The sequence below is a fragment of the Melospiza melodia genome, chromosome 2 (genome assembly GCF_035770615.1).
Source record: "Melospiza melodia melodia isolate bMelMel2 chromosome 2, bMelMel2.pri, whole genome shotgun sequence".
Classification (NCBI taxonomy): Eukaryota; Metazoa; Chordata; class Aves; order Passeriformes; family Passerellidae; genus Melospiza; species Melospiza melodia.
In genome coordinates this window covers 142,839,995-142,864,695 of record NC_086195.1, presented here as the reverse complement: position 1 = coordinate 142,864,695, position 24,701 = coordinate 142,839,995, and the positions used below count along the sequence as shown (strand labels likewise).

The 24,701-nt window shown below is 47.6% G+C and overlaps 1 protein-coding gene across 6 annotated transcripts in view; it reads left to right on the top strand.

The window, feature by feature from the left end:
• Positions 1 to 24,701, top strand: part of FAM168A (family with sequence similarity 168 member A) — a 123,606-nt gene that overhangs the window by 93,633 nt on the left and 5,272 nt on the right. For all 6 annotated transcript variants that reach the window (XR_010026884.1, XR_010026883.1, XR_010026886.1 and 3 more), the window contains exons 4-8: positions 13,940 to 14,020; positions 18,803 to 18,928; positions 21,195 to 21,337; positions 22,316 to 22,490; positions 24,141 to 24,270. Coding sequence is in view for 2 of the 6 variants with exons in the window: in XM_063150239.1 (XP_063006309.1) it covers positions 13,940 to 14,020; positions 18,803 to 18,928; positions 21,195 to 21,337; positions 22,316 to 22,490; positions 24,141 to 24,253 (638 nt within the window). In the remaining 4 variants the exon portion in view is untranslated. The remainder of the gene's footprint in view (positions 1 to 13,939; positions 14,021 to 18,802; positions 18,929 to 21,194; positions 21,338 to 22,315; positions 22,491 to 24,140; positions 24,271 to 24,701) is intronic.

Here is a 24,701-nt window from a genome sequence, read left to right as displayed (position 1 = left end):
GAGCACATCTAAGTGCCCTCTGGAATGTGTGACATCATACCCACAATAATTCCCTTCCTGAAATGCTTCTACTGGTAAATAGGCCCATTCTGGAAATTCCTTTCCTCCACTTGGCTGATAACCCTGGACCAGTCCAAGGCCCTGTGGTCAGACTTTGGATCCCAGAGGCCTCTATTGATTGAAATAAATTCCTCTAGCAGCTTGCCTTGGGACTGATGACAGTTCTCAACACTCAACTTTTTCTCCCGCTTTCCCCGTGCACTGCAACTCACAGCACTATGGTCATGGAATGACTTTAATTAGATGGGATATTGGGAAGGAATTCCTCCCTGTGAGGGTGGTAAGGCCTGGCACAGGGTGCCCAGAGCAGCTGTGGCTGCCCCTGGGTCCCTGCAAGTGTCCAAGGCCAGGCTGGACAGGGCTTGGAGCAAGCTGGGATGGTGGAAGGTGTCCCTGCCCTTGGCCAGTCGTTGAAATGAGATATTTTTTAAGGTCCCTTCAAACTCAAACCAGTCTGAAATCTTATACAAAATATTCTGCTGTAAAACTTTGCTTCCTATTTTATGGCATTGAAAGCGTTTCTAGTTGTGACTTACAGCCTGTGAGGGCCCTTTACAAATCTGTTTTAAATGGTTTGTGTGTTAGTTTATTTTTGATAGGGAGAAAAACCTGCTGCAAAAGGAGCTGATTGTCTTCATGCATTTTTAAACCTTACTCAGCCAGAGCTGTGACAGTGACAAACTGGCCTCAGGTAATTTCTTCTCTGTGACATTTACAAGACATTTCCCAAGCTGTGGCTGCCCCATCTCTGAAGTGTCCAGGCTGGTTGGGGCTTGGAGCAGCCTGGGGTGCTGGAAGGTGTCCCTGCCCACTCAGAGCTTTCAGATCCTTTCCAACCCACCCTGTCTGTGACTCTGTGGTACTTCGAACTAGTATACATTTCCTGAAATGCTTCCAAAGTAAATGGAGAGAATTCCAGGTTTCTAATTAATTTGTTTTATTGGAAATGAAATGCTAAAACTGAGTCTTTCAATTCTTGTTATATTTCCCAATTTCTTTGCTGTTGGTCCTGTAATTTTTGAGAAGGGTTGGGGCAGAGAGCCCAGTTCTTGATGGCAGTGCTGGGGCACTGCTTGACTTCAGCTGGATTTTGGATCTCAGGTCTCATTTCACTTTATTTAAGGATAACAGCTGAGATTTGAGCCATGGGTGACCTGGGGAGGCAGGGGGTGAGTGCCACATGGTAGAAATCCACCTGAGAAATGAAGCTGCTGTTCTGTCGTGGTTTCCCTCAGTTTATTGCTGTGAGGAGATCCTGCAGGTCAGTCACTGGGATAAATTAATTGCAAGGCATTGATCTTGTCCTGGAAGTGTGCAGAAGTTCATTGGCACTGAACAGGAGCACTGCCTGAGCAGCTGCCTGTGGGTGTTGGACCCAAAGGAGTCACTTTGTGCCAGCAAGGACACCCAGGATGTCACTGAGGTGACGCCAAACTGCCTTTGACCCGCCTGATGTTTGCCAGGTGACCTGCAACTGGCACTTGCTTGTGCTTAAAACAAGCAGCAAAATCTTCAGGAGTGATTCCTAAGGCAGCTCCATTTCCCATCAGTCTGTTAAACCAGATTCCTGGAGGAAATTGCTGACTTCTTTAGGCCATGGGAAATCTTCCTCAGAGCCTCCTTTGCCATCACAGGCAGGGACACCTCCCACTGTCCCAGGCTGCTCCCAGCCCTGTCCCACCTGGCCTTGGGCACTGCCAGGGATCTGGGACAGCCACAGCTGCAATGTGGGACTCCCTAAAGAGCTCAGAGATGAGGAATTGTCTCAGTGTTTTGTAGAGCTGAGGGTTTAGAATCATTTCAGTGCGTTCTTTCCATAGAGCTTTTAAAATAACCCCATCCAATAAAATAGATGCTTTTCTGCTTGCCCTGCTTGGAAGTAGACCAGGACTTTGTGGATGACAGGAGGTCTGAGACGTGCTGAGATGGAGTGGGAGGCACAAATCCAGGCAGGGGAGGATTTCAGGGCATCTAAAGGGAGAGCAGCACCACTGCCTACAGAAGAACTGGTGAGGGACCTTGCACTGCCAGTCATGTTGTGCCAGGATAAATACAAACTTGGTTTATTTTTCCTATTTTAGTTATTTCTGAATGTAGACACGGCCTGGACCGATCCTTTATTTCTCAACTGCTCCTGGTAATGTTTTTAGGCAGAAGACAAAACCTGCCAGGAGTTTTGGCTCTGTAGAGTAAACAGGTTGCCCAGAGAAGCTGTGGCTGCCCCTGGATGCCTGGAATTGTCCAAGGCCAGGCTGGATGAGGCTTGGAGCAAGCTGGGACAGTGGAAGCTGTCCCTGCCGTGGCAGCAGGGAACTGCATGAGCTTTCATGTCCTTTTCCACCAAGCATTCAATGATTCTCTCCATAATCCATACCTATGTGTATATATTGCTATTTTCAGTTTCAAATGCCCCAAATGGTATGTTATGAAGTGTATTTGATGCCATGAATTAATGGCGGTTTTATACTGTTGTATGTGTTTTTGGTAACAATTTTTAAGTCTGTCTGAGAGATTCCCCTGGGTGCCTCTTCACTCCTCACTGAAATCATGCCTCAGGTTCTGCTGGTAAAACCAAAGCCTGCTGATGTTCTGAGTCCCAAACCATAATTAGTCATCTTCTCTTTTTGAAGCTGATTTTTCCAACCCGGCAGCCCCCGGTACAGGAGGGGGCTGACGTCCACCCTCTGGTTTTATTGTGCTCGAGATCGTGCCTTTCACTCCTTTCACTCCTTTGCTTTTCTCTTTTTCCCTCTCCCTTTTCCGTCCCAGTCCATTACTCCAATTTGCTATTCCTGGAGGGAGCTGCTGATCCTTTTTGCTGTTTCCCAGCCACGCTGATGTGTTATTTTTAAGGCAGCTCCCTACCTGCAGTACAGTGACTCATTTTGGGTTTGCCAGGTCCCCACGTTCCTGCCCAGAAATCGGCTCCTGGACTGGATTCCTGAGAGGATTGCTGGGATCACAGCAGAGAATCCCCAAATCCCAGAGGATGTGAAAGTCACAGCTATTCCCTAAACACAACCCAGCAGTGCCCTTTTAAAGGAGGGTGCAGAGAGTGCCCTCAGGGCCTTTCATTCCCCTGTCCCTGGAAGTCTCCAGGGCCAGCTCGGATGGAGCTTTGAGCAACCTCATTTTTTAAATCCCTCTGGGGATGGGGACTCCACCACTTCCCTGGGCAGCCTGGACAATCCTTTCCATGAAATCATTTTCCATCCTCCTCCCTCGCTCCCCATCTGCCATCCACCCTGAGAGTCACAGGGGTCTCCCAGTTATCCAAGTGAAATAATTGCCCCACACAAATATTGGGATTTATTTTTTTTTTCAAACAAGCCTGCCTGCTTCCCTGTGTTAAAAACAAGTTAAAAAAGAGCTGCCACTAATTTATCACTTTTTACCTGCTTGAGCAACCAGGAGGATGCACCGCAACCATAAAATGTAATTTACTTAATTAGTAATTGCTTTGCTGAGTTAGGCCAGTGTAGAAATCCTTGTTTTAAAACAAGCAAATGAAAACTGTGCTAAAACATCCCTCAGCTGTGGGGTTTATTATGTTTGGAGTTTCTTCTGGGCTTTTTGTAAGGATAAAATATTTACAGGATGGAGGGAAAGGATTTCTATTTGCTTTTTTGTATCTATTTTTTTTCTTCCTAAGCTTTCTGAGGAGATATTCTACCAGAACACCAGGTGCAAAAACATAACTCTAATTCAAGTATTCCCAGAAATTGCTTGGGTTTGTGGGTTTTTTTGTTTTTTTTTTTTAGAAGAGGGATTATAGGCCATGAGCATGGTTTATAACACTTCTTTAGGGGTTGAAAATTCAGTTCATGAACCAGAAGTAATAAATTCTGCACAGCCCCATGATTCCAGTGCTGTTCTTCCTCCCTGGATTTTGGTGAGCTGGGCAGGAGCTGGTAGGATTTTCAAGGGTCAGGGCATCTCATCCCAGCTCTTGGCTGGAAAATCAGTGACAAAAACCTTGAGATAAGGGATCTGTGTGGGATCACTGTATCCCTGCTGCCTTTCTGGCAGAACCTTTGCACTTCCAAGCTGCTGAAATCAGATTTTATTTCCACCAGAGCCATTTGTCAAACAGCACTGTGGAGTTTTGCCAGTTCAAATATTAGGGATTCTCAGCTTCCCCCAGGCATAATTTGAATCCCATCTCCTGGCCCAAATACGTGTGAGAGACCCATTAAGCCTTTTAACACCCAAAACCTGCTTTTGTTAATATTCTCTCTGTGCTCCATCTGCTGCTGTGTTTGTCCATAGCCAATGGATTCGAGAGCAATTCACTTCTCTGGTCTGAGGCCAAAATGTCCAAAATACCATATGGACATTTGAAAGTTAATGAGCATTTCAAAATTTCAATATCTAAGGCTGTTGTGATCCCTAAACCTGAGTCTTCCTAGAGTTTGGCCCCTTCTTGTAACCCTAAATATTTTATCATTTTGAATTTTTAGCTTTGCAAATGAAAATCATGACGTTTGTACTTTGAAACTGGCCCTTTGGGGCAGTAATTTGATTTGTAGCATTGTTTTGACTGTTCTGGAGCTGCCTATTACTAAAATGAGCTGAAAAAGGCAATGTGGTGTCCCCAGAGATGTTGTTCAAGGGTGTGAATCAAGGATAAAATCAGGAGGATGCTAACAGTGCCAGAGGACAAAGTGGAGTGTAAAAAGCAGAGATGGGAGCCAGGACTATGTTGTGCTACAGAGAGACTTAATTAGTCAATTAATTGATGGATTACTGTTAAATTGATTAATTACCAGGCAGTTTCTGTTGTGTTAATCATTGATCATGCTCAGGGCATTGCTGGGCACCTTGGCTTTGGCCACACACCTGGAATATCATTTTTTAAGGCAGTTCCAAACCTGGCAAATTCAGTCCAAGCATTTGGAATAAGAAAAACTAAAAGGCAGGAGCTTTGTGCCATCACCTTTCAATCCAACCCATTTCAGGATTCTATTTTGTACCCAGTTGTTGCAAACAGCAGCTTGGCAGAAAAAATAAATGACAATAGACAGAAAACAGGGACAAAATCCCATATCCAGGATCCAGGAAGGCATCAGGAATGTGAAGCAGTTGCCTTTCCCTAGCTGGAAGCACCGGGGTTTTTATGGACCACACTCTGTGACAGAGCAGGAATTACAGCTGGAGCAGAAAACTCAGTTTTTAACTGATTCTCTTTTTGGCTCTTGGCTAGGGAGCAGAGCTGAAAAGGATGGATTGAAAATTAGCCAGATGAACAAGTGCATTTTGGACATCACAAAGGGCTATTGTAAATACTGTAAATATTATTGTAAATGCCTTGCTGTAACCTATAACCTGAGGGCAGGGAGAGCACGGAGTCCTGCCTGCATTTCCCTTCCCAGCTCCTCCAGAAAGGGCCTTCTCACCCCTCTGGAGCTGCCATAAAAACTCTGCCAGGGCACACCAGGAGCCTCCAGGTGAGGCTCTCCTCACCCTCCACAAATTCAGGGAAAAGCAAATGAAGGCATTCCTGGCAGTGTCCAGGACCAGGTTGGCCATGGCTTGGAGCAGCCTGGGACACTGCAGTGTGTCCCTGCCATGGCTGGGGGTGGAACTGGGTGGGCTTTAAGGTCCCTCCCAACTCAAACCATCCTGGGGTTCCAATACCACATGGTCTGTTTCAAGCTGAGCACTCTTCTGCCTTCTTAATTTATTTTAAATCTTTCCAGCTGAATATTTCCCTGGGGAGCATTATGGGATAAGCTTGAGCCACAATTGAGTATTTAAGAAGAACTGCAAAGGAGCTTCTTTATCTCAGGCTTCCACTTTCTGTGGAGCAACAAAGCCTTTTATTTTATCAGTAGGGGCTGTTCATACCCTGTTTGGGATTCTCCACATACAGAACGAAGCAAATCATTGCAAGGAGAATCAATATTGCACAACTTAAAGCCTTTTCCAGAAGTTCTTTCCCACAGAGCCTTGTCTGAGCACAGGAGAGGATGTGACACATGTCTGTGGCCCAGAAGTGATATTGATTGACAGTCTGACAAGTTCTGTCACTCTGGTTTATTTATAGCGTGTGCACTAAGCAGTCAACAGTCTCTCTAATATTTTTGGACACTTGCTCCCAGTTTTCAGGATGAGTTTTGCTCATCCAAACACATGCCATACCCAGACAGCTGCAGTAAGGCCTGGGAGGTTTGTTTTGGATGTAGGTGGGAAGTAAAACTGAGGTGCAATTGAAATAAGAATGGAACAATCTCTTTTGTCCTACAGCTTGCAACTGTATTGAGACTTAAAAAACTGGTCTGAAAGCGAGTGTGGTTTGAGCAAGAGAAAATCATGGCGATGTGTGTCCACAACAGTGCTTCTGTCCGTCCATCCATCCATCCATCCATCCATCTATCTATCATCCATCCATCCCTCCATCCCTCCATCCATCCATCCCTCCATCCATCCCTCCCTCCATCCCTCCCTCCCTCCATCCCTCCCTCCATCCCTCCCTCCATCCATCCATCCATCCATCCATCCATCCATCCATCCATCCATCCATCCATCCATCCATCCATCCATCCCTCATCCATCCATCCATCCATCCCTCCATCATCCATCCATCCATCCATCCATCTATCATCCATCCATCCATCCATCCATCTATCATCCATCCATCCATCATCCATCCATCCATCATCCATCCATCATCCATCATCCATCCATCCATCCATCCATCATCCATCCATCCATCATCCATCCATCCATCATCCATCCATCATCCATCCATCATCCATCCCTCCATCCCTCCATCCATCCCTCCATCCCTCCATCCATCCATCCCTCCATCCATCCCCTTGCCTGAGCGCTCCAGCTGGGAAAAGCTCCTCCAGGCAGGCAGGACCCCATTGTGTCACCCCACCTGTGGGATGGGGACAGACAGACAGTGCCACGTGGCTCAGCTGTCCTGCCAGGGCTGGAGCTTTTGTCCCCAACACCCCTGTGCCACTCCCAGCCCTGGCAGCAGTGCTTCAGAAAGGAAATGGGCATAAAAGGCAATATTTCCTGCCAGATCCCTGTGGGGTTTGTGGGGATTTTGGGCTGGTTGGGTTTCTCTGTGTGGTTGTAGTTATGTTACAGGTGGTACCTGTGGAGTTCCCATCCTTGGCCTCCAAGCCTTGTGCTCACCAGGTAAAATGTGGGTAAGCCCTGAGGAAAATTCCTTGAGGAGCTGTGCTTTCACACCAGTGGAATTTGAGCAAAATCTTTACAGGATGGAGGGAATCCATAGTTGGTTTTGCATGGCTCTGTGTAATGAGCAGGCAATAGCTGCTGTTTATTTAAAGGGAAGGACCTTTCAGGGAAAAAAATCAACTGTAAAAGGTCTCCAGGAGTGAGATTGTCAAATGTGAGAGCAAATCTTTTTTTAAAGCCCTTGCTGTGTCTGGTGCATCCACATTCATTTGACTGCTCCACTCTTGGGCTGATGAGGCTTGAAACAGTAATAAGGGGGTGGCATTTTTTCATGGGAACAAATGCATTTATTATCCTCAGAGCCTTCAGAAGTGCTGGATTCTCAACCATCCATTAACTTGCTCTTCAGAACAGTCCCACCCTTGCTTTCAGCTTTTCCTCTATTTTTACATGCATTTAGCATGAGTGGGCTGGAATAGTTTCATGGCAGGGAGGTGAGTGAGTGATGGGGTAGCTGTGCTTGTGTGGGATGATCAGTGGGAAATGAAACCTGCTCCAGCAGCATCCAGGTGCATTCACCTGGCTGCTTGTGGGGAGAAGTTTGGGAAGAACTTGCCATGGAAATGTGCGAAATGGATCGGTGTGATGAGGGAAGCAAGGAAGGAGAGGTTATCCCATCCTCCCTGCCCTGAGCTGGCAGAGCAGGATTCACCCCGAGGTGTTTGAAACTGAGCAGGGAAGGTCTGGCACGGCCCTGTGTGAGAGGCTGCTCAGAGGTCCCCTCCCTAAACCCCCCGTGCTGAGGGATATTCAAAAGGCAGCAGGAGATGCACAGCCTCAGCCTGGAGCTCTGCAGCTGTGTGAGGAGCCAGGCAGGCTGGCAGATCCTTCTGGAATGAGATTGATTCATGGCATGGGAGAGCAAGCCTTGGTGAGAGCCCTGCTGCGAGTCCTTTGGGAAATGCTGCAGCTCTCCCTCTCTGCAGGCTGCTTTCCACTGCAGGAGGAGCTCCCACGTGTCCTCCTCAGCTCCTTTCCCCGTGTCCCCTCCCCATGCCATCTCCAGGCACGTTCTTTCCGCTGTCACCGCTCCCAAACCAACCTTCAGGAGCCTTTCCTGCCAGTCTGGCTGCTGGAGGCTTGGTGGAGCCGTGCCAGGGAGCCTACATGGTGTCTGCTCTCTCATTTCTCACTTCGGGGGTAATTCCTCAAGTACCAAGGCTGCACATCACTCATTTCCCCACGTGGGATTCTCTGCAGGAGTGAATTCCCAATAGCTCTAAAGGGAATGGATTTACAGCTGTGAGTAGTTGAAGGCATGAGGCTTCTCACATATTTGTCCTGAGAAGGTGCTTGCAAATCCCGTTTTTGAAGAGTTTCTGAGGGCTGGGCACTAAAGAATGAGAAATGCTGGATGGGCTTAAAATAGAACATGAAAGTGTTTTGCAGGGGAAAATGCTTGGGCTCCATCTGGCTGACCCGAGGAGGTGATCATGAAGCAGGAATGTTCCTGGGGCTGCTGCAGCTTCAAAGCTGTCACTCAGCACAAACAAAGGGCTGGACAGTGGCTAACAGGGTTTAGAGGGAGGATTGGTAAACCAGAAGCACAGAATTGGGTTGGAAAAGCCCTCCAAGACCACTGAGTGCAGCCATTGCCCCAGAACCGCCAAAGCCACCACTGACCCATGTCCCCAAGCACCACATCCACCCCATTCAGGTATGGGGACTCGCCTGTGCCCTGGGCAGCAAATTCACCTCAATTTTATCTCATATTGACCCACCTGAGTGCAGTGAATGCCACAAGAGGGACAGTTTGTGTGGCTGCCTGCCCTCTCCTTGCAGGGATTGCTGGTGGTTGATTGAGCTCTCAGTTGCAGCGAGTGTGGAGCCGGAGTCCTTGGCAGCTCAAGGAGCTGAAGTGTGGCTTTATGGTGCTTTGTCCTGCCCTTAGATAAGGCACTTTATCAGCCTGTAAAAATCCTTGTGACATGGCCACTTTGAGGAGTCTGTGCTGCTTGAGACTGGTGAAGGAAAAGAAAAAAGGAGATTATTTTGTCTTGTAAATTAATGTCAGCTGCTCATAGCAATTAAGGCCTTGATCAGATAATGGTCAATGAAATTACTCTTGAAAAAGTGAAATGGCACATTCTGGAATTCAGTGTTGAAAGTGACAATTCCCAGTGGGTGGGAGGCTAAGACCATGGACCAAGCATGGGCTCTGTAGCCAAAGAGAAGCAAATTCTCTGTCAAGAATTTCCAGAGAACCTTCAGAGCTTTAGCACTTGTGTATTGTCATGGTTTGGGTGTTGTTCGGGTGATTTTGCTACAGAAACATTTAAAATACATGAAAAATTAAAGATGGCTTTTAAATACCTGCTTGATGCAGCCCAGTGTGCTTTTTGCTTTGCACAGTTATTGTGTGGTGATTTTTAAAGCTGCTCAGCCAGTGCTTCCCAGAGCTGGAGTGCTGTGTGTTTTCCCTGGGGAGGAGATTAAATGAACACTGCCTTTCTTACTCCTATTGATTGTGGAGATGATATTAAATTAAAATAAGCCACAAAACATCTTTGGATTTCTTCTACGAGGAATCTAATAAATTTTGTTCAATATTTTTAATCTCGTTTTCTCTCCTTCTGCACCAGTGCAAGGCCTCAAGCCCAGCAGAGACAGAGTCCTGTCATGTGCAGATCCATAGGAAGTAAAGGATATTTTCTTTCTGTTCCTGACATTATATGTCAAGTGGGTTTGAGCCTCTTGCTGTTATTTTTCATTCAAGGTGACGAGGCAGGACAGACATGGCAGGAGGGGAGCTCTGTCAGCAGCAGGAGTTTACAGGAGGTGCCTTGGGTTTTCCAGGGGGAAAACCAGAGCAGGATGCTGCAGGCTTTGGTGTTGTCACCTCTCCTGAGATCATTCCTGGTTGTTGGATCTTGATTTTGTTTTGTACCCAAGGGGATGGAAGGCATGGGGACCATCATGGGGGAGCTCAGCTTTTTTCTTCTGTGTGGGAGCTGATTTGGGATTATTTGGGGGGTGAAGAGCCAACAAACAAAAGGTGCAAAACCAATAGGATATAAAAATTATAAGATTATGGAGTAGTTTTGAGTCAGAAGGGACATTTTAAAGGCCATCCAGTGTCCATAGGCAGGGACACCTTGCATTATCCCAGGCTGCTCTATCCAATCTGGTCTTGGACACTTCCAGGGATCCAGGGGCAGCCACAGCTTCTTTGGCCACCCTGTGCCAATGTTTTATCATCCTCCTTGTAAGAAATGTCACCCTCATATCTAATCTAAATCAACCCTCCTGCAGTTTGCAGCCTTTCCCTTTGTCCAATCACAACAGGCCCTGCTAAATAAAAAATGCCTCATGTATTTTTAAACCTGCTGGATTTTGAGTGCTGGGAATTTCCAGGCATGTTTCTTCTGGCACAAATTGCCCCAGATTCTGCTGCTTTCTTATTTTTCACTATGTCCAAAAAAAGGAGCAATCCACAATAATTTTCCTGTACCTTTCCCATCTCTGCTTTGCCTTAAAATAGAAAGGACAAGTTTTCTTGCTGGAGGTCAGCACTTATCAAAGTTTATGAGATCAGAGTGGAAGATAGTGCAGAGCAGGGCTTCTTTTGGCATCCAAAGCTATTAAAGCTTCCTTGATAGAAATCGTATTTATTTGAGCTGAAATGAATGCAAACCCAGCCATAACTTACCTTCAGAACAACAAAAGATACCACGGGAAGGAAGAGTCCTGCCGAGCATAAAATCAATCCAAAAAAAGGAGGAAAACCAGTTAAATCCCCAGCCCTGGAGGGTTTTAAAATAGGTGTGGATGTGGCACTTGGGGACATGGGTCAGTGGTGGCCCTGGCAGTGCTGGGGTGGGCTTGGACCTGATGGTCCTCAAGGTCCTTTCCAAGTGAAACAATTCTGTGATTCTATAAATGCACAGTTACTTCCATCTGCCTGAAATAAATCCTTCAAAACTCAGCTGGATGGAAAATCTTACCCAAAACCTCACTTTTCTTGTGCTTTGACTTATTTCAGGCTCTTTTTTTTTTTAAGGTATAACCCCTTAAAAATTTTGATCTGAGTAAAGGAGGTTTTTCTCCTGATTTTGGCAGTGGGTGAGTGCTGGTGGCACCTCAGAGGGCACAGGTGAAACATTTGTGACAACACAGGACAGTGTTTGTCATGGCTGGTGACCGAAGACTGGTAATTAAGGATTATTACTAAAGACTGCAGCAGTTTGGGGGATTCAGGGCTTATTTGGGGGGATTTTCCAGCAGCAAAGGTCAGAAGAACCCCTTGGAGCCCCAAGAGCCTGTCACATAGATCCCTTGCAAACGGGCAGGGGAGTTCCCAGCACCATGGCACACACAGCCATCACCATCTGTGCCCATGGCAGGGAGCTGGGATGGTCTTTGGGGTCCCTTCCAACCCCAGCCACTCTGGGGTTCCACTAAACCATGAGCCAAAACCCCATGAAGAAACACAGGAAAAGACACAATTTTAGGGAAAATGCACAAGAAGTGAGCTGGGGTTGGTGTAGCACCCCTGACCAGATTGTCAGGAGGAAAGAGGAGGAGTGTGGAGCAGTGAATGTCCTGGAAAAGACATGGTTGTCTTCTAATGAGCTGGAGAGAAGGGATGTTTCTGATTTAACATCCTCATCATTAATGCTCTGCTTGCAATCACTGGATCTGCAAATAACTTTCTAAGGAGCTTCTTGATTGCTGGAAGGGTTTAGATATTCCTGGGTACGATGAAAACACAGTTCTGTGTAGCCTAAAAAACAACCAAAAAAAAACCTGTTAAACTGCTGCTTATCCAACATTAACTACAGCAATTTTTAATTAACCTGATTTAGAAGCCAAATATATCACTGATGAAAATGAGAGGGTAGAACATCCAGTCATTTATTCCAGTACAGTGGCCATGATTGTTGAATTAGATTTATTCAAATGAACCTCAGCATTTTGCCACAGAAGCCAGTGGTGCCAGGGTTTGGGAGCACTGGGATTTGGGCTGTGGCTCTTTTGGTGCTCAGAAGAGGGAAATACAGACCCATGCTGCCTTTTATTTAATGAAATGAAATGTTAAAAAAGATGGGTGTAAATCCACTGCTAATTACCTCCTTCCAGCCTTAGCTGGCAGCCAGCAGGCAGCATCAGTGGGGCTTGGCATGGAAACACTCTCAAAGGGCCGTTGCATTGGCTCTGCTCTGGGATGCTGGCCAAGGGGACACACAGATAAACCGAGTGGTGACACACACAGAGCCAAACTGTCCACCAGCAAAGCAGGGTTAACGTGCCCTGCTCCCTCAACAGCACCTCGGGAGGATGGAGTTGCTCAGGTGTTGCTCTCTTCTGTAGGGAAAACCTGCAAGAAATTGAAGGAAATGGAAAGTGAAATGGTGAGCAGTGACAGGATGCCAGGGAAGGGCTGGAGCTGTGCCAGGGGATGCTCAGGTTGGGTTTTAGGGAAAGGTTCTTCCCCCAGAGGTGCTGGGCTGGGAATGGGCACAGCCCCACAGAGCTCCAGGAGCAGTTGGAGATCACTCCAGAGATGCACAGAGTGGGATTTGGGATATCTGTACAGGAACAGGAGTTGGGCTGGATGGTCCTTGGCGTCCCTTCCAGCTCAGGACATTGTGTGATTCTGTGGAAAAGGAGCAGACCAAGGTGCAGAGGTTGTGGCTGTGCTCTCCACAGAGGACAGGAATTTCCAGTGAGGTAGGAACTGGATGCTGGACACCTGCACTATAGTAGGAGTCCTAGTAAAATATCTGTATTGTATTTGAATATCTGTGTCTAGGCCTTGCCCTGATGAGCCCCGGTTGCTCTTGATGGGCTGCAGCTGTGGCCAGTGAAGGTAACTGGGATAAAAGGGGCTGGGCTGGGCCAGGCAGGGACAGCCTGGAAGGGGCATTCACTGAGAAGCAGCAACAGGCAGAAGGTGTGGTCTGTGCTGTGAAGAACTGCTCCCAAGAAATATCACTGAGAAGGTATGGGCTTTGGAAGTATGATGGTGACAGTATGGGCCGCTATAAATCAGCTAACAACGTGCACTGTGTGGGTGCACCCAGGCTCCGGGGTGTGCCAGCATTTCCAGCCCCTCTCTTCCCTCACACAGCTGCCCTGAGCTCCCTCTGACCTCGCCAGTGACCTCTGCAAGCTGAGGGTGCTCTGCAGCCCTGCCCAAAGTGCCCATTAAACCCTGCCTGGCTGCAGAGGGTCCTTCCAGGTGGCCTGGCAGGTACTCAGGTCCCTCCTGGGAACAGCACTGTGCAGCCATGGGTGAATCCAAGGCTGGCATGTTTTCCTGCAGGATCCCTGCCTTCCCTTCAGCAAGGAACTCTGCTTGATGGGAGTGCTGAGCTCTCCAAAGTGCTGCCACGCAGCCCAGGAAATCCTTTCCAATATTGCTGTGCTGGTGGGGTTTTGTACATGAATTCCACGTTCAGAGTATGGATTTTCCCAGCAGTTTTCTCCAAAGCACAGCGAGCACACCTGCATTCTGCATTCTGATCCTTGTTTCCTACAGAAATAAGGATGAAATATTGATGATGTCACACATGGAGCACATTCATGGTCCTTCCTATCCTCAGGGAATCTACCTGTGTTTTCCCTCGGTGGCCTCTGTGCTCACACAGGTTATTTACTGCTTTTCAGGGGTGCCATCCTTGCTGGATTGATAAAATCCTAATGGTGTTTTCTTTCCTTTCAGGTTATCCAACAGGCTATCCCACTGCTGCCCCAGCCTACAATCCCAACATGTATCCAACCAGCAGCCCCGGCTACGCCCCAGGTAAGAATCTTCAGAAAGGCCTCAAAACGTTCCTTGCTCATCCATTCCCAAGCTCTGCAGATGAAAAATAACATCTCACCCTTCAATTTGACTTTTGGTTGCTTGAGATGTTTATTCTGAGTGGGTTTGCCTCAAAAGAGCTGCAGGATTTTAGCCCTTCCAAATGAAGCTGCATTTTGAGCTCAGTGTGCAGCAGGAAGAGCTGGACTTTGTGCCAGTCTTGCTAAGTCCTCTCTTCCCCTTAATTGCCAAGTTTTCAGTCCCCCAGTTGCCATAAAATCAGTGGCTCCCCAGGCTCAGGCACTTTCCAAGGCTGATGAAACAGGAATGAGGGGTTTGTTGCCAAAATCTTTTGGTTTTGTCTTCTCCACATCACAGTTTACACATATTCCATAAAGCTGTTTATTGTGGATGATTCTGGAAGGGATCTGTTGTGTTTTGTTTGGGTTTATGTGCTTTTAATAAGGTCTTTAGCTGAATTTTTTCCCATTAAAGCCTTAACATGGAACATGAAACAATTTTTGTTCCCCTGGATTTGTGCTGGCCACCCTCCTTTCCCCTGAAGGATAAAACACTGGAGGAATTAAATGAAAACAACTCCCTAGAATAAGAAAAAGCCCATGAATTTATGAGTAGCTTGTCCTGCCAGAGGCTGGCAATGTCCTCCCTGCTCAGCCAGGAATGTAAATACTGCAGCATTCTGGCATTTTGGCCTGGATATTACAAAATGTCACTTGTCCCCAGTTGTGCCGGCAGCAGCTCCTCCACTCAGTGGGCACATGGCCAAGGGAACACCCAAGGGAGAGGAAACCCCAAATCACTCAATGATAGGGATTTTTGGGGGGTCTGAATTGCTTCTTGTACATCTTAGACACCATTTAATAATTTCCATCCTGGAAATCTCCTGATGTCCAGAGAGCTGACAAGTCAATTTTTATGGAGAACAGAAACCTTCCAGTGGGTAACACAGCTAAGCTCTAAACTAGCAAGGAAACTATGAAAATTAAAATTCAGAAATTAAAATTGGAATGAAAATGTTGAAACTTTTATAGAGTTTCCCATAAATCTTGAGGGCAAGTTGAAGAGACCTGGTTTAGGTAAAGGTGTCCCTGCCCAAGGCACAGGGCTGGAACTGGATTGTCCTTAAGGTCCCTTCCAACCCAAACCATTCTGTGGTTCTGTTACAAACAATTTTTGCAGCTCTTGAAATCAATGCCATTTAATATCACAGCAGGGTTTTAAACCATTTTAACCACTCTGGGAAGCAGGAGCAGGCTCTGCTGCTCAGAACCTCCCAGCACCACACTCAGTGGTCCCTTCTCAATGGAAAGCAGACTTCCAGGAGGAAAAAAATAAGGGATTCTGAGAGCTAACTGATGGAAAAGAAGTGCCATAAAATCTCCCAGCAGTGGGGACATGTGACAGAGTGACAGCATCCTCAACTGTGCTAAATGGAATTGGGCTGAGCTAATTCTGTGGTTCAGTGGCTGAGCTAAAACCTCCATCAGTACAGAGAGTGTTTCCTCAAATTGAAGGAGCTGCTGTCACACAGGAGGCTGGAAAAAGCCTGGAGAGCAGTGTGCTCCTGGTGTCCTTCAGACACACTGGCAATCAGCTTGGGGGCCAAAATCTTGGACTTCTCAAACAGCAGACTAATTTTAATTATGTTTTAAGGGGTTTTAGACATTGAGTCTAAAAAAGATGCTGCATGTTGCCAGCAGAATAGCTGCTCCTGAACATCCCATCCATGGACAAGGTCTTGTTCCAGAGCTCCCAGGCTGGGCAGGAGGTGCTTCCTGCTGGCAGAAATCCCTCCAGCTCACTATAAAACAGTCACAAACCTAGAGTTCATCTGGTTCTCATGTGGAGATTGCCCAGGGAAAGGTGCCCCTCAATACTGCTGGGAACAGAGCTTGTGGTGTCTGAGTTCTTGGGAGGTACATGCAAGCAAGGTCTCTTGGGCAGAACCGTTCTGTCCCAGCTGGATCACCCTCTCTGCTGCACCCTGAAGATCTCCTGCTCCCTCTCAGGTGTCTCTTGCCTCAAACCTTATCAATTTTGGTGGATTCCATTCAGTCTTGACAGGAGATCAACGCCTGAGCAAAGATAATTCCAGTTTTCGAATCCCACCTGCTTTTGTCCCTGATGTTCTCCAAACACTCCCTGAAGCTTCACTGGAAGTCAGCTGTGCTCATGCTCTTCTCTTGACCTTGTGGTTCCCAGAATCCTGGGATCCACATGAGAAATTCAATGAAGTAGTGACCTAAGCTTTGCAACAGCATCAGAGGGAAACAAGGAGAGGAGCTTGGAGAAGTTTGGAGTCCTCTTGTTTCCTCCGGTGAGGAAAGGGAAATGGTGATTGGAGCCAGTCTTGATTTCTCCCTCTCCCAATGCCAGCTTTCTAGTGAATATTTGCTGGTGTTTGAGCCCAAAAGGTGTTAAATTATTCCCCAGATTATTCCAAACGAGCCCTATGAGCAAGGACGTGAGTTGGACTGGATGATCCTCATTGATCCCTCCCAACTCAGGATTTTCTGTGATTCTATCAATTCCTTTCCATTCACTTCAATTCCTGCCCTGTGTGATTTTCCTGCTGCATTTTCCACAGTTTTTAAAGGGAGAGATGCAAGGCAAAACACAGCATTGCAAACTCATGCTTGCAATAGGCCTGTTTTTTTAGGACACTGTTCTTAAAAATATACTTCTAAGTATGCAGAAATGAGCATCTAAAATCACTCTGCTGCAAGAGACACAATTTAAAAAAATACAATTATGTATGTCTTCATTAAGCCTGGTGCATGTTCCCTCACAGGCATTCTGTCTTGCTCATGGTTGTTTTGTTTTAACTTCCTTCATTAAAGCCTCCCTTTTTTCTTTTCCTGAAAGTAGGACACGCACTTTGCTCGTGGAGGCTGGAGCTGTGTTTATTAATAATGCAGGGCAGAAGTAATGGCTCTGCAGCAGTGCCCTCCCAGAGCAAGACTGAAATCAGCCCCCGAAATGAGGGATCTGTGTGGGAATGTTGTGGGGCAGGATGGAGGCTCCAATCCCCCATTCCTGCCCCTGGATCCTGCTGGAGGAAATGCTGCTTTGCAGAAGGGAGCCGGAGCACCAGCAGAGCTCTGAGCCATCCTCTAGAGGTGCCCACCCACTCTCTGGGGACACCAGTGGGTGCCCTAAGGGGTGTCTTGGGCTCTGGAGAGGTGAACATCCTGTAGTGCCTCACGAGGCTTTCCAGGAATAAATGCTCTCATCGTTTTGAGGCACTCAGGCACGGGACTGCCTGCGGAATTCAGCTTATTGCAAACTTCCTTCAGGGCTGGAGGCTGTATCCATCCCAAATGAGGTTGTTAGAGGGAAGCTGGGTCTCCTACAATGCTTTGAAAGGGTTCATAATTTTGTGTTTTCCACTTAAAATATGTCCTGAACATTCCCATGTCATCTAAAGGTCCCGTCAGGAAAACAGAGCAGCCCCAGTGCTGCAGAGACCTACAGCTCACTTTGTTTGCTCAGTTCCCACTGGTTGATTTGCCAGGGGTTAAACTGATAATTAATAAACTCCTTATTTTATTTCTATTTATGTGAGAGGATAAACCAAATCCAGAAGACACTGGTTGGAGTGTCCCTTAAATGGCATTAGATAGTCATGGCTGGGTTGTGATCCCTGTGAATTATTGCAAAGGAGCAGGAGGTATTTATGTTCCTGAAACCTCCCTGGTCCACCTTTTGTGTAGTTTTAAGTGATGGATTCTCCAAGGATCTGTGATTTAATAAAGAAAATGCAGAGCTGTGGCAATCTCCCAGCCATCTCCAACCCAAATTGTCTTGATTTTGTGGCAGGTTTAACGTGGAGAGGGAAAACCACAGAGGAAGGATTCGTGTAACATTGCAATGAATTGTCTCATCAGTCTCAGAGATTAAAACCTCTGTGAAATCCAGAGGCAAAAGTGAATCTGATTCTGAGTAAAAGCAGGAGTGAGGGAGTGTTTCTGTGGCAGCGCTGGGAGTTGCTCTCCAGTGTGATGTTCCTGAGTGCAGCCTAGCATGGAAAATAAAGCAAGGCAGCCGGGAAATCCTTAATAACTCCCAAACCTTTGGGAGAGGGCAGACACTTGGAGCAGAAAATGATCAGTGACTGAGTGCAGGAGAAATTGGGCTTGAATCTCTGACTCCCCACAAAGCTCCTGGTGTTCTGTTGGAGGAGGAGGAGGGAGGAGCATCTCCAGCAGTGGAGCAGCATGCGGGTGGATCTCACACCCATGAGTGTCTCCCACAGCTGCTGATGGCCAGCAGAGCAGCACTGCTGGGTGTGCTCTGTGCTCCCCATTCCTGTTTGAGTCCAGGAGAGTCTCAGGGGGCTTTGGTGGGCCAGCAGACCTGCAGCAGTGCTTCGGGGCACTTTCTGGGAGGTGGATTTCCATCCTCTGGGATGTGTTGTACTGCTGCAGGCTGTGGCCCCGGTGCCAATTCCTCCTCAGCCTCCCAATCTAGAGGATTGATCCCAATCATTCCCAGCTTCAGCCCTGTGACACTCAGATTTACAGCTGTACCTTCAGAGAGGGCTAATTCAGAGTCTCAGCAGATGTGGAGGGTGTGGAACACCCTTGCTCCAGGAAGATTTCCAAGCCCTGACTGAGATGTGAAGGCCCTTCCGCAGGGCTCAGCACCTCAGGGCTAGGAACCTGGAGGGAAGAGATGAACAAGGTGATTCCAGGGTGACCTAAGTGTGGGAAGCTGTCCCTCAGTGCTCTGTGTGACGCCTCTTCTCTGTCCCCACTCCAGCCACACTTCTGATGAAGCAGGCCTGGCCCCAGACCTCCTCGTCCTGCGCCACCGAGGGCACCTTCCACCTCCCTGTGGACACGGGCACGGAGAACAGAACCTACCAGGCTTCTTCTGCAGCCTTCAGTAAATAAACCTTTCCTTCTGGGCTTACTGGGGTGGTGTGGGCCTGTTTGCCTCCCCTGCTGGCGCCAGGGTGATGTGTGGACAGGGTGATTTGGGATCATAGAATTAAACACTGGTTTGGGTTGGGAGGGAATTAAACACCATCTTGCTCTAACCCTCGTGGGCACCTTGCACTAGACCAGGTGGCTCCAAGCCCCATCCAGCCTGGCTTTGATGGAATAAAACCTTGAAGGATCATGAAAAGGAGAGCACTGACCCTCCTGCTGCTCCTGCAGAGGAGGAATTCCAGTGGAGAAGGTGAAACCTCTCTCTTAGCTGAGTGTTTGATCCCTGGGAGCAACCCAGGGTTGTTCACAGGTGTTTATCTCCAAAGGGACATTATTCCCCATTCCCTTGAAAATGAAAGAATTCCAAAATAAAGGCTGATTTTCAAGGAGCACTGCTGAAACTCCCACCTTGTAAGCCAGGCTGGCTGAGCAGGAGCAGGGGGAGGAGATGCATTGAGGGATCACAGTCAAACAGGCTTTTCCAGTGCAGCCTTGTCATCTCACCCCTGAAGAGGATAAGGAGTGCCTCCAGCAGGGCTGATAAGCTCCCTGATAAACCCTGGGATGCTTTCCCTGGTATGTGGGGTGTCCTCTGGCCCCTGCTTAATCTGGGCCATGAGTGCTGTGGGGTCAGAGGGTTCCTCACCTTACAGCTGCTCCAGGCTCCTTTTTCCTTCTAAATCCAATCAATTGCACAACAAGGTGAGAGGAAGAAATGTAATTTCTTTTTATTAAAAGAATTATTAAAAATAAATATTTTTAAAGTCTTTAGGAGACTTTCTCTTGGAAAAAGGATGTCCCTACCATGCCTTGGGGTAGGGGCTGTACAATGGGCACGGTCCAGCCCTGGAGCAGCTCTGGTGCCTCCTCTGGACTCTGTCCAGCAGCTCCAGGTCCTTCTGCTGTGTCCCCAGAGCTGGAGGCAGCTCTGCAGGTGGGGTCTCACCTGAGGGAGGCAGAGGGGTAGAATTGTGGACATCCTGTCAGTTCCTTGCCCAGCTGAGGAATCCTGCTTGTGGTGAACCCTGGAAACAAGCAGCAACACAAAATTCCCCACTGGGCTCTTTGCCCCCCCCCACAAGAAGCCTTTTATAGAAAACCATTTCTGTGCACTTGTGAGCTGCAGGATCAATAAGGCTGAGATTTCTGGAGGGACATGAGGGATTTAATCAGCAATTTTAATAGAAGCTGGAGCTTAAAGGCTCGCTGCTGCTGAACCACAAAGCGGCAGCAGCACAGGCCCCGCCAGCCTAATCCTAATAAGGTGTTAGTCATAATTAGGTTTTAAAATTATCTGCCAGACAGAGAGGAGCCTCCATCATCTTGTGTCATCAAACCTTGTTTTCACATTGTTTTACCTGCAGGTTGTTCTGTTTTTTCCCCAGTTTATAAGCACAGCAGATTACCTCTGCCTGGGTTATTGTGTTTTAATACCTTTTTAATATAGGAGATAAACTGTCTGTGATTCATCAATCAGGAAACACTGCAAGTCTTGGTATTCAAAGTAGTGAAACCACACAGGCTTGAGCAGGTCCACAGCTCTAGACACCCCTCAGAAATGAAGTGTGACACTGAGAACTGACAGCCTCTGAGGTATTTGTTTGAAAAATGAGTTCAGAATAGAGAAGAAAATCCATTAGATGTAAAACCAGGAGGTTGGTTGGTCTGTGGCTGACTGGGTTCCTGGAGGAGTCCTGATGGAGGAGGCTGCACTTCTGCTCTGATCAATATTTCAAACCTTTTCCACTTCTCATTGGAAGATGGTTGCTCTCCTGCTAATGTGAGTGAGGACAAGAGTCACAGCTATTTCCCTTGTTAATTAACACCTATTTTTCCAATCTGCAGTAATCAGGAGGGGATGAGATGCTGTTTGGGAGCTCCTAAAAGCTCCGTGTGTTCTTCGCCCTGTTTCAGTGCCTGGAGGATGATGTGGGATATTAGACTTGAAATCTTGGTCATCTCTAATTGCTGAACACTGGTGGAGTAAATAAGTTAAACATATTTGAGTTAAATATATTTGAGTAAATAAGTGAAATATATTTGAGTAAATAAGTGAAATATATTTGAGTGTTTTGGCTGGGCTGAGCCTTGCCTTCTCCTCTCCATCCTGCGCAGTCTTTGGGGCCCGTTTGCTCAGGGGATGGTTCCTCCCAGCCCTCCTGCCAGCCCTGAGCAGCCATGCCAGGCCCTGACTGGCACCCCTCTTGTGTCTGTGGCAGGGTACACTGCGGGGACTCCCTACAAGGTGCCACCAACCCAGAGTAACAACGCCCCTCCTCCCTACTCGCCGTCTCCAAACCCATACCAGACCGCGATGTACCCCATCAGAAGTGCCTACCCACAGCAGAACCTGTACACCCAGGTAGGTGCCACCTCCTGTGCCCATCACAGTGCCTGCCCACAGCAGAACCTGTACACCCAGGTAGGTGCCACCTCCTGTGCCCATCACAGTGCCTGCCCACAGCAGAACCTGTACACCCAGGTAGGTGCCACCTCCTGTGCCCTCAGCCATGCCCCAACACACCTGAGTCCAGTGAAGTCCAACCCACCCCTGCACACTGGTTGCTCTCCAATCCCAGCCACAGAATTTGCCATTTGTCCTGTGAACCTTTGTCGCTCCTAAAAGAAAGAAGTGATGGAATAGTTGCCCTGCACCTCCTTTTCCCCTTAATCCAGACCTTCATAGGTTCTCTAATGGGGCTTTCACTAATGCACAATAAAATCTCCCTTTTGCTGATTCAAATCCTTGTTTTCTTTCCTCCCATGCGTGGTTTGCAGGTCTTTACAGTGCTGCTGCCTGTCCTGGGGACAGCAGTTCTCTCCATTGTGCATCTCCTCATTTCAGGCCCTTCATTACTTAGCATGTGAAGCTTTTTCTTCTTTTTCTGTTGGCTCATTTTATTCCTGCGCATCCTTCTCCCCTTGTTTCAAAATCCTGCAGCCTGGATTTTGAAGCCCCGTGTGAAACCCAATAAGATGACACAATACCTGGACCCAAGAACCATGGCTTATCCTTTCCTTCCATCTCTTGTTCCTTTTCTACACCAGCAGACATTTGTGTCCAGGCCCTGTTTCATCCCATCAAAGGCAGGCAGCAGGGTCAAGGAGTGAATCCATCCAGGACAAACCCACTGAGGAGATCCTTTTAATAAATCCCTGCTTTATTCTTTAGCTCTGTTCTAGGGCAGCCTCCTCAAGGCATCCCAGGCACAGGAGCTCATCCATGGGACCACAACCCACCAGCCCTCGGGCAGCGCTCGAGTTGCAGAGCCGAGAACTCCTTAGGTTGGAAAAAACCTGGAATAATGATGGGATTTTGTTTTTTCCCCTTCTCCACCAGGGAGCTTATTACACCCAGCCCGTGTACGCGGCCCAGCCTCACGTCATCCACCACACCACGGTGGTGCAGCCCAACAGCATCCCCTCGGCCATCTACCCCGCGCCCGTGGCCGCGCCGCGCACCAACGGCGTGGCCATGGGCATGGTGGCTGGCACCACCATGGCCATGTCAGCAGGTAAGGAAACAAACGGGGCAAAAAACTCCCCCTGCGCCCCAGGTGCTGCCCCGCTTCACCTGCTGGGTTTGCTGGCTGGGTGCTGCTCCTGTGCCAGCAAAAACGCAGACATTTACCCCAAATCCTCATCTGACTCAGCAGAGGAGACCTTTGGTTTGGCTCACTCCTGCATCCTTAGATAGATTTTTCTATGTCCTTAAATATATTGTCCCTTCCTCTGTCTGTTCCTTAAGTGAAGGAATAACCAAGTTAGTTCATCCTCAAGTAGTTGTATTTCCCTCAAGCTCCTCTTTTAAAGACACTTTTGGTCATGTTTTTGTTTGACAAAATGAATGTTTTTGTTTGACGAAATGAATGTTAACCTTGTTTTATGTATCCCAGTTCCTCTACATTTTACACGCAGATTCTAACTGCAATTAATAGCATATTAAGTAAGATAGGAGCTGGTTTTATGTTTTCCAAAGCCTTATTTTTCTCCTTAACAATTTGGAGGAGGAAACCTTTGGTTTGGCTCACTCCTGCATCCTTAGATAGATTTTTCTATGTCCTTAAATATATTGTCCCTTCCTCTGTCTGTTCCTTAACTGAAGGAATAACCACGTTGGTTCATCCTCAAGTGGTTGTATTTCCCTCAAGCTCTTTTTTCAAAGACGCTTATGGTCATGTTTTTGTTTGACAAAATTAATGTTAACCTTGTTTTATCTATCCCTGTTCCTCTATATTTTACATGCAGATTCTAACTGCAATTAATAGCACATTAAGTAAGAGAGTTTTTGGTTTTGTTTTTTTTTTCTCAAAGCCTGTATTTTTCTCCTTAACAATTCTTGGGATTGTATATTGAATTATGCCAAGAAATGCATCATTCATCCTTTTGCATCTGCATTAGCTGTGAAATAGGAGTCTGTAATGGGACACAATCCCTATTCCAAGCAGAGATATTGCAGCCTGGATGTGACAAGAACCACTCTGAGAGATTTACTGTTGCTTATATTAAGAAGTGGATAAATGTAATTAATGCACGTGGGATGTTTTAGAATTTCATTAATAACATTTGTAGAGAGATACCCAGAAACTGAGAATTTGGTTTGAGCATCCAGTTGCTCCCAGAACAGAGTAGTCCAGGGCTATGTTCTCCCTCCCCATGAAGGCACTGTACAAATTCCGACCTAAAATCCCTCTGTTGACTGACTGCAGACTTAAAAAAAGGCTCTCTCTCAATTTTCCCTGGAGTTTTGTTGAGTTTTTTTCCTCATCTCCCTTTTCATCCCTCATCCCTTCCAGTTTGTTTCAGTGATTTGCTGTCCCAGTGCTTTCAGCAGGTAGATATCAGCAGGTTGTGGCCAGCTTTGCTTCCTGTCTTTAGGGACAAGGAACACTGGAAAAAACCAAGGAAAACCCTTAAGGTTAAGAGCCAGAGCTAGCATGGAAAATCTGCTGGAGCTTCAGGTGTTCTTATTCTGTTTGTGGTGCTGGCTGATCCCCATCGTGTGGGTCCAACACCTTTGAATCGGGTCTGGCGGGCAGAAGAATTACCTGGGGAAAGGGAAAAAAGGGGAAAGGGAAAAGGGGGCAGCTGGTGCCATCCCTGCCCCACTGCAGGCACGGATGCCAGCTCCTCTGCTCCGTGCCAAGTGTTTCCCTTCCCTGCAGGAACCTTGTTGACCACCCCCCAACACACCGCCATCGGAGCACATCCAGTGTCCGTGCCAACGTACAGGGCTCAAGGAACCCCCACCTACAGCTACGTACCTCCACACTGGTAAACCACTGGCCAATCCATGTGAGTGCTGCCTCCAGACCCCATCCAGCCCCACCTCGGGCACTTCCAGGGGCTTCTCTGGGCTCTCAGGGAGGAGTTCCTTCCCGGTATCCCATCCACCCCTGCCCTGTGGCGGTTTGAAACCATTCCCACTGCATTCCCTGGCAGAGTCCCTCCCCATCTTTGTGTCCCTGGAATATTTCCTTTCCCCTGCTGGGAGATCAGGCTGTTCATTAGCACCGGGGTTGCGTGCACTGCCTGTGTGTTCCTGTCATGCCTGGGATCCCAGAAATCCCAGCTGCTGGTTCCTGCAGCCCTTGGCCCATCATGCCCAATTACCAGCACAGGCAGCTGATGGGAACACGATGCTGCCCTTGGAGAGCCCATCCAGCCCCGGGGTTATCTGAAATCTCTCTGTGCCACACAAATTACGCCGGGCTAATCCTGCCCCT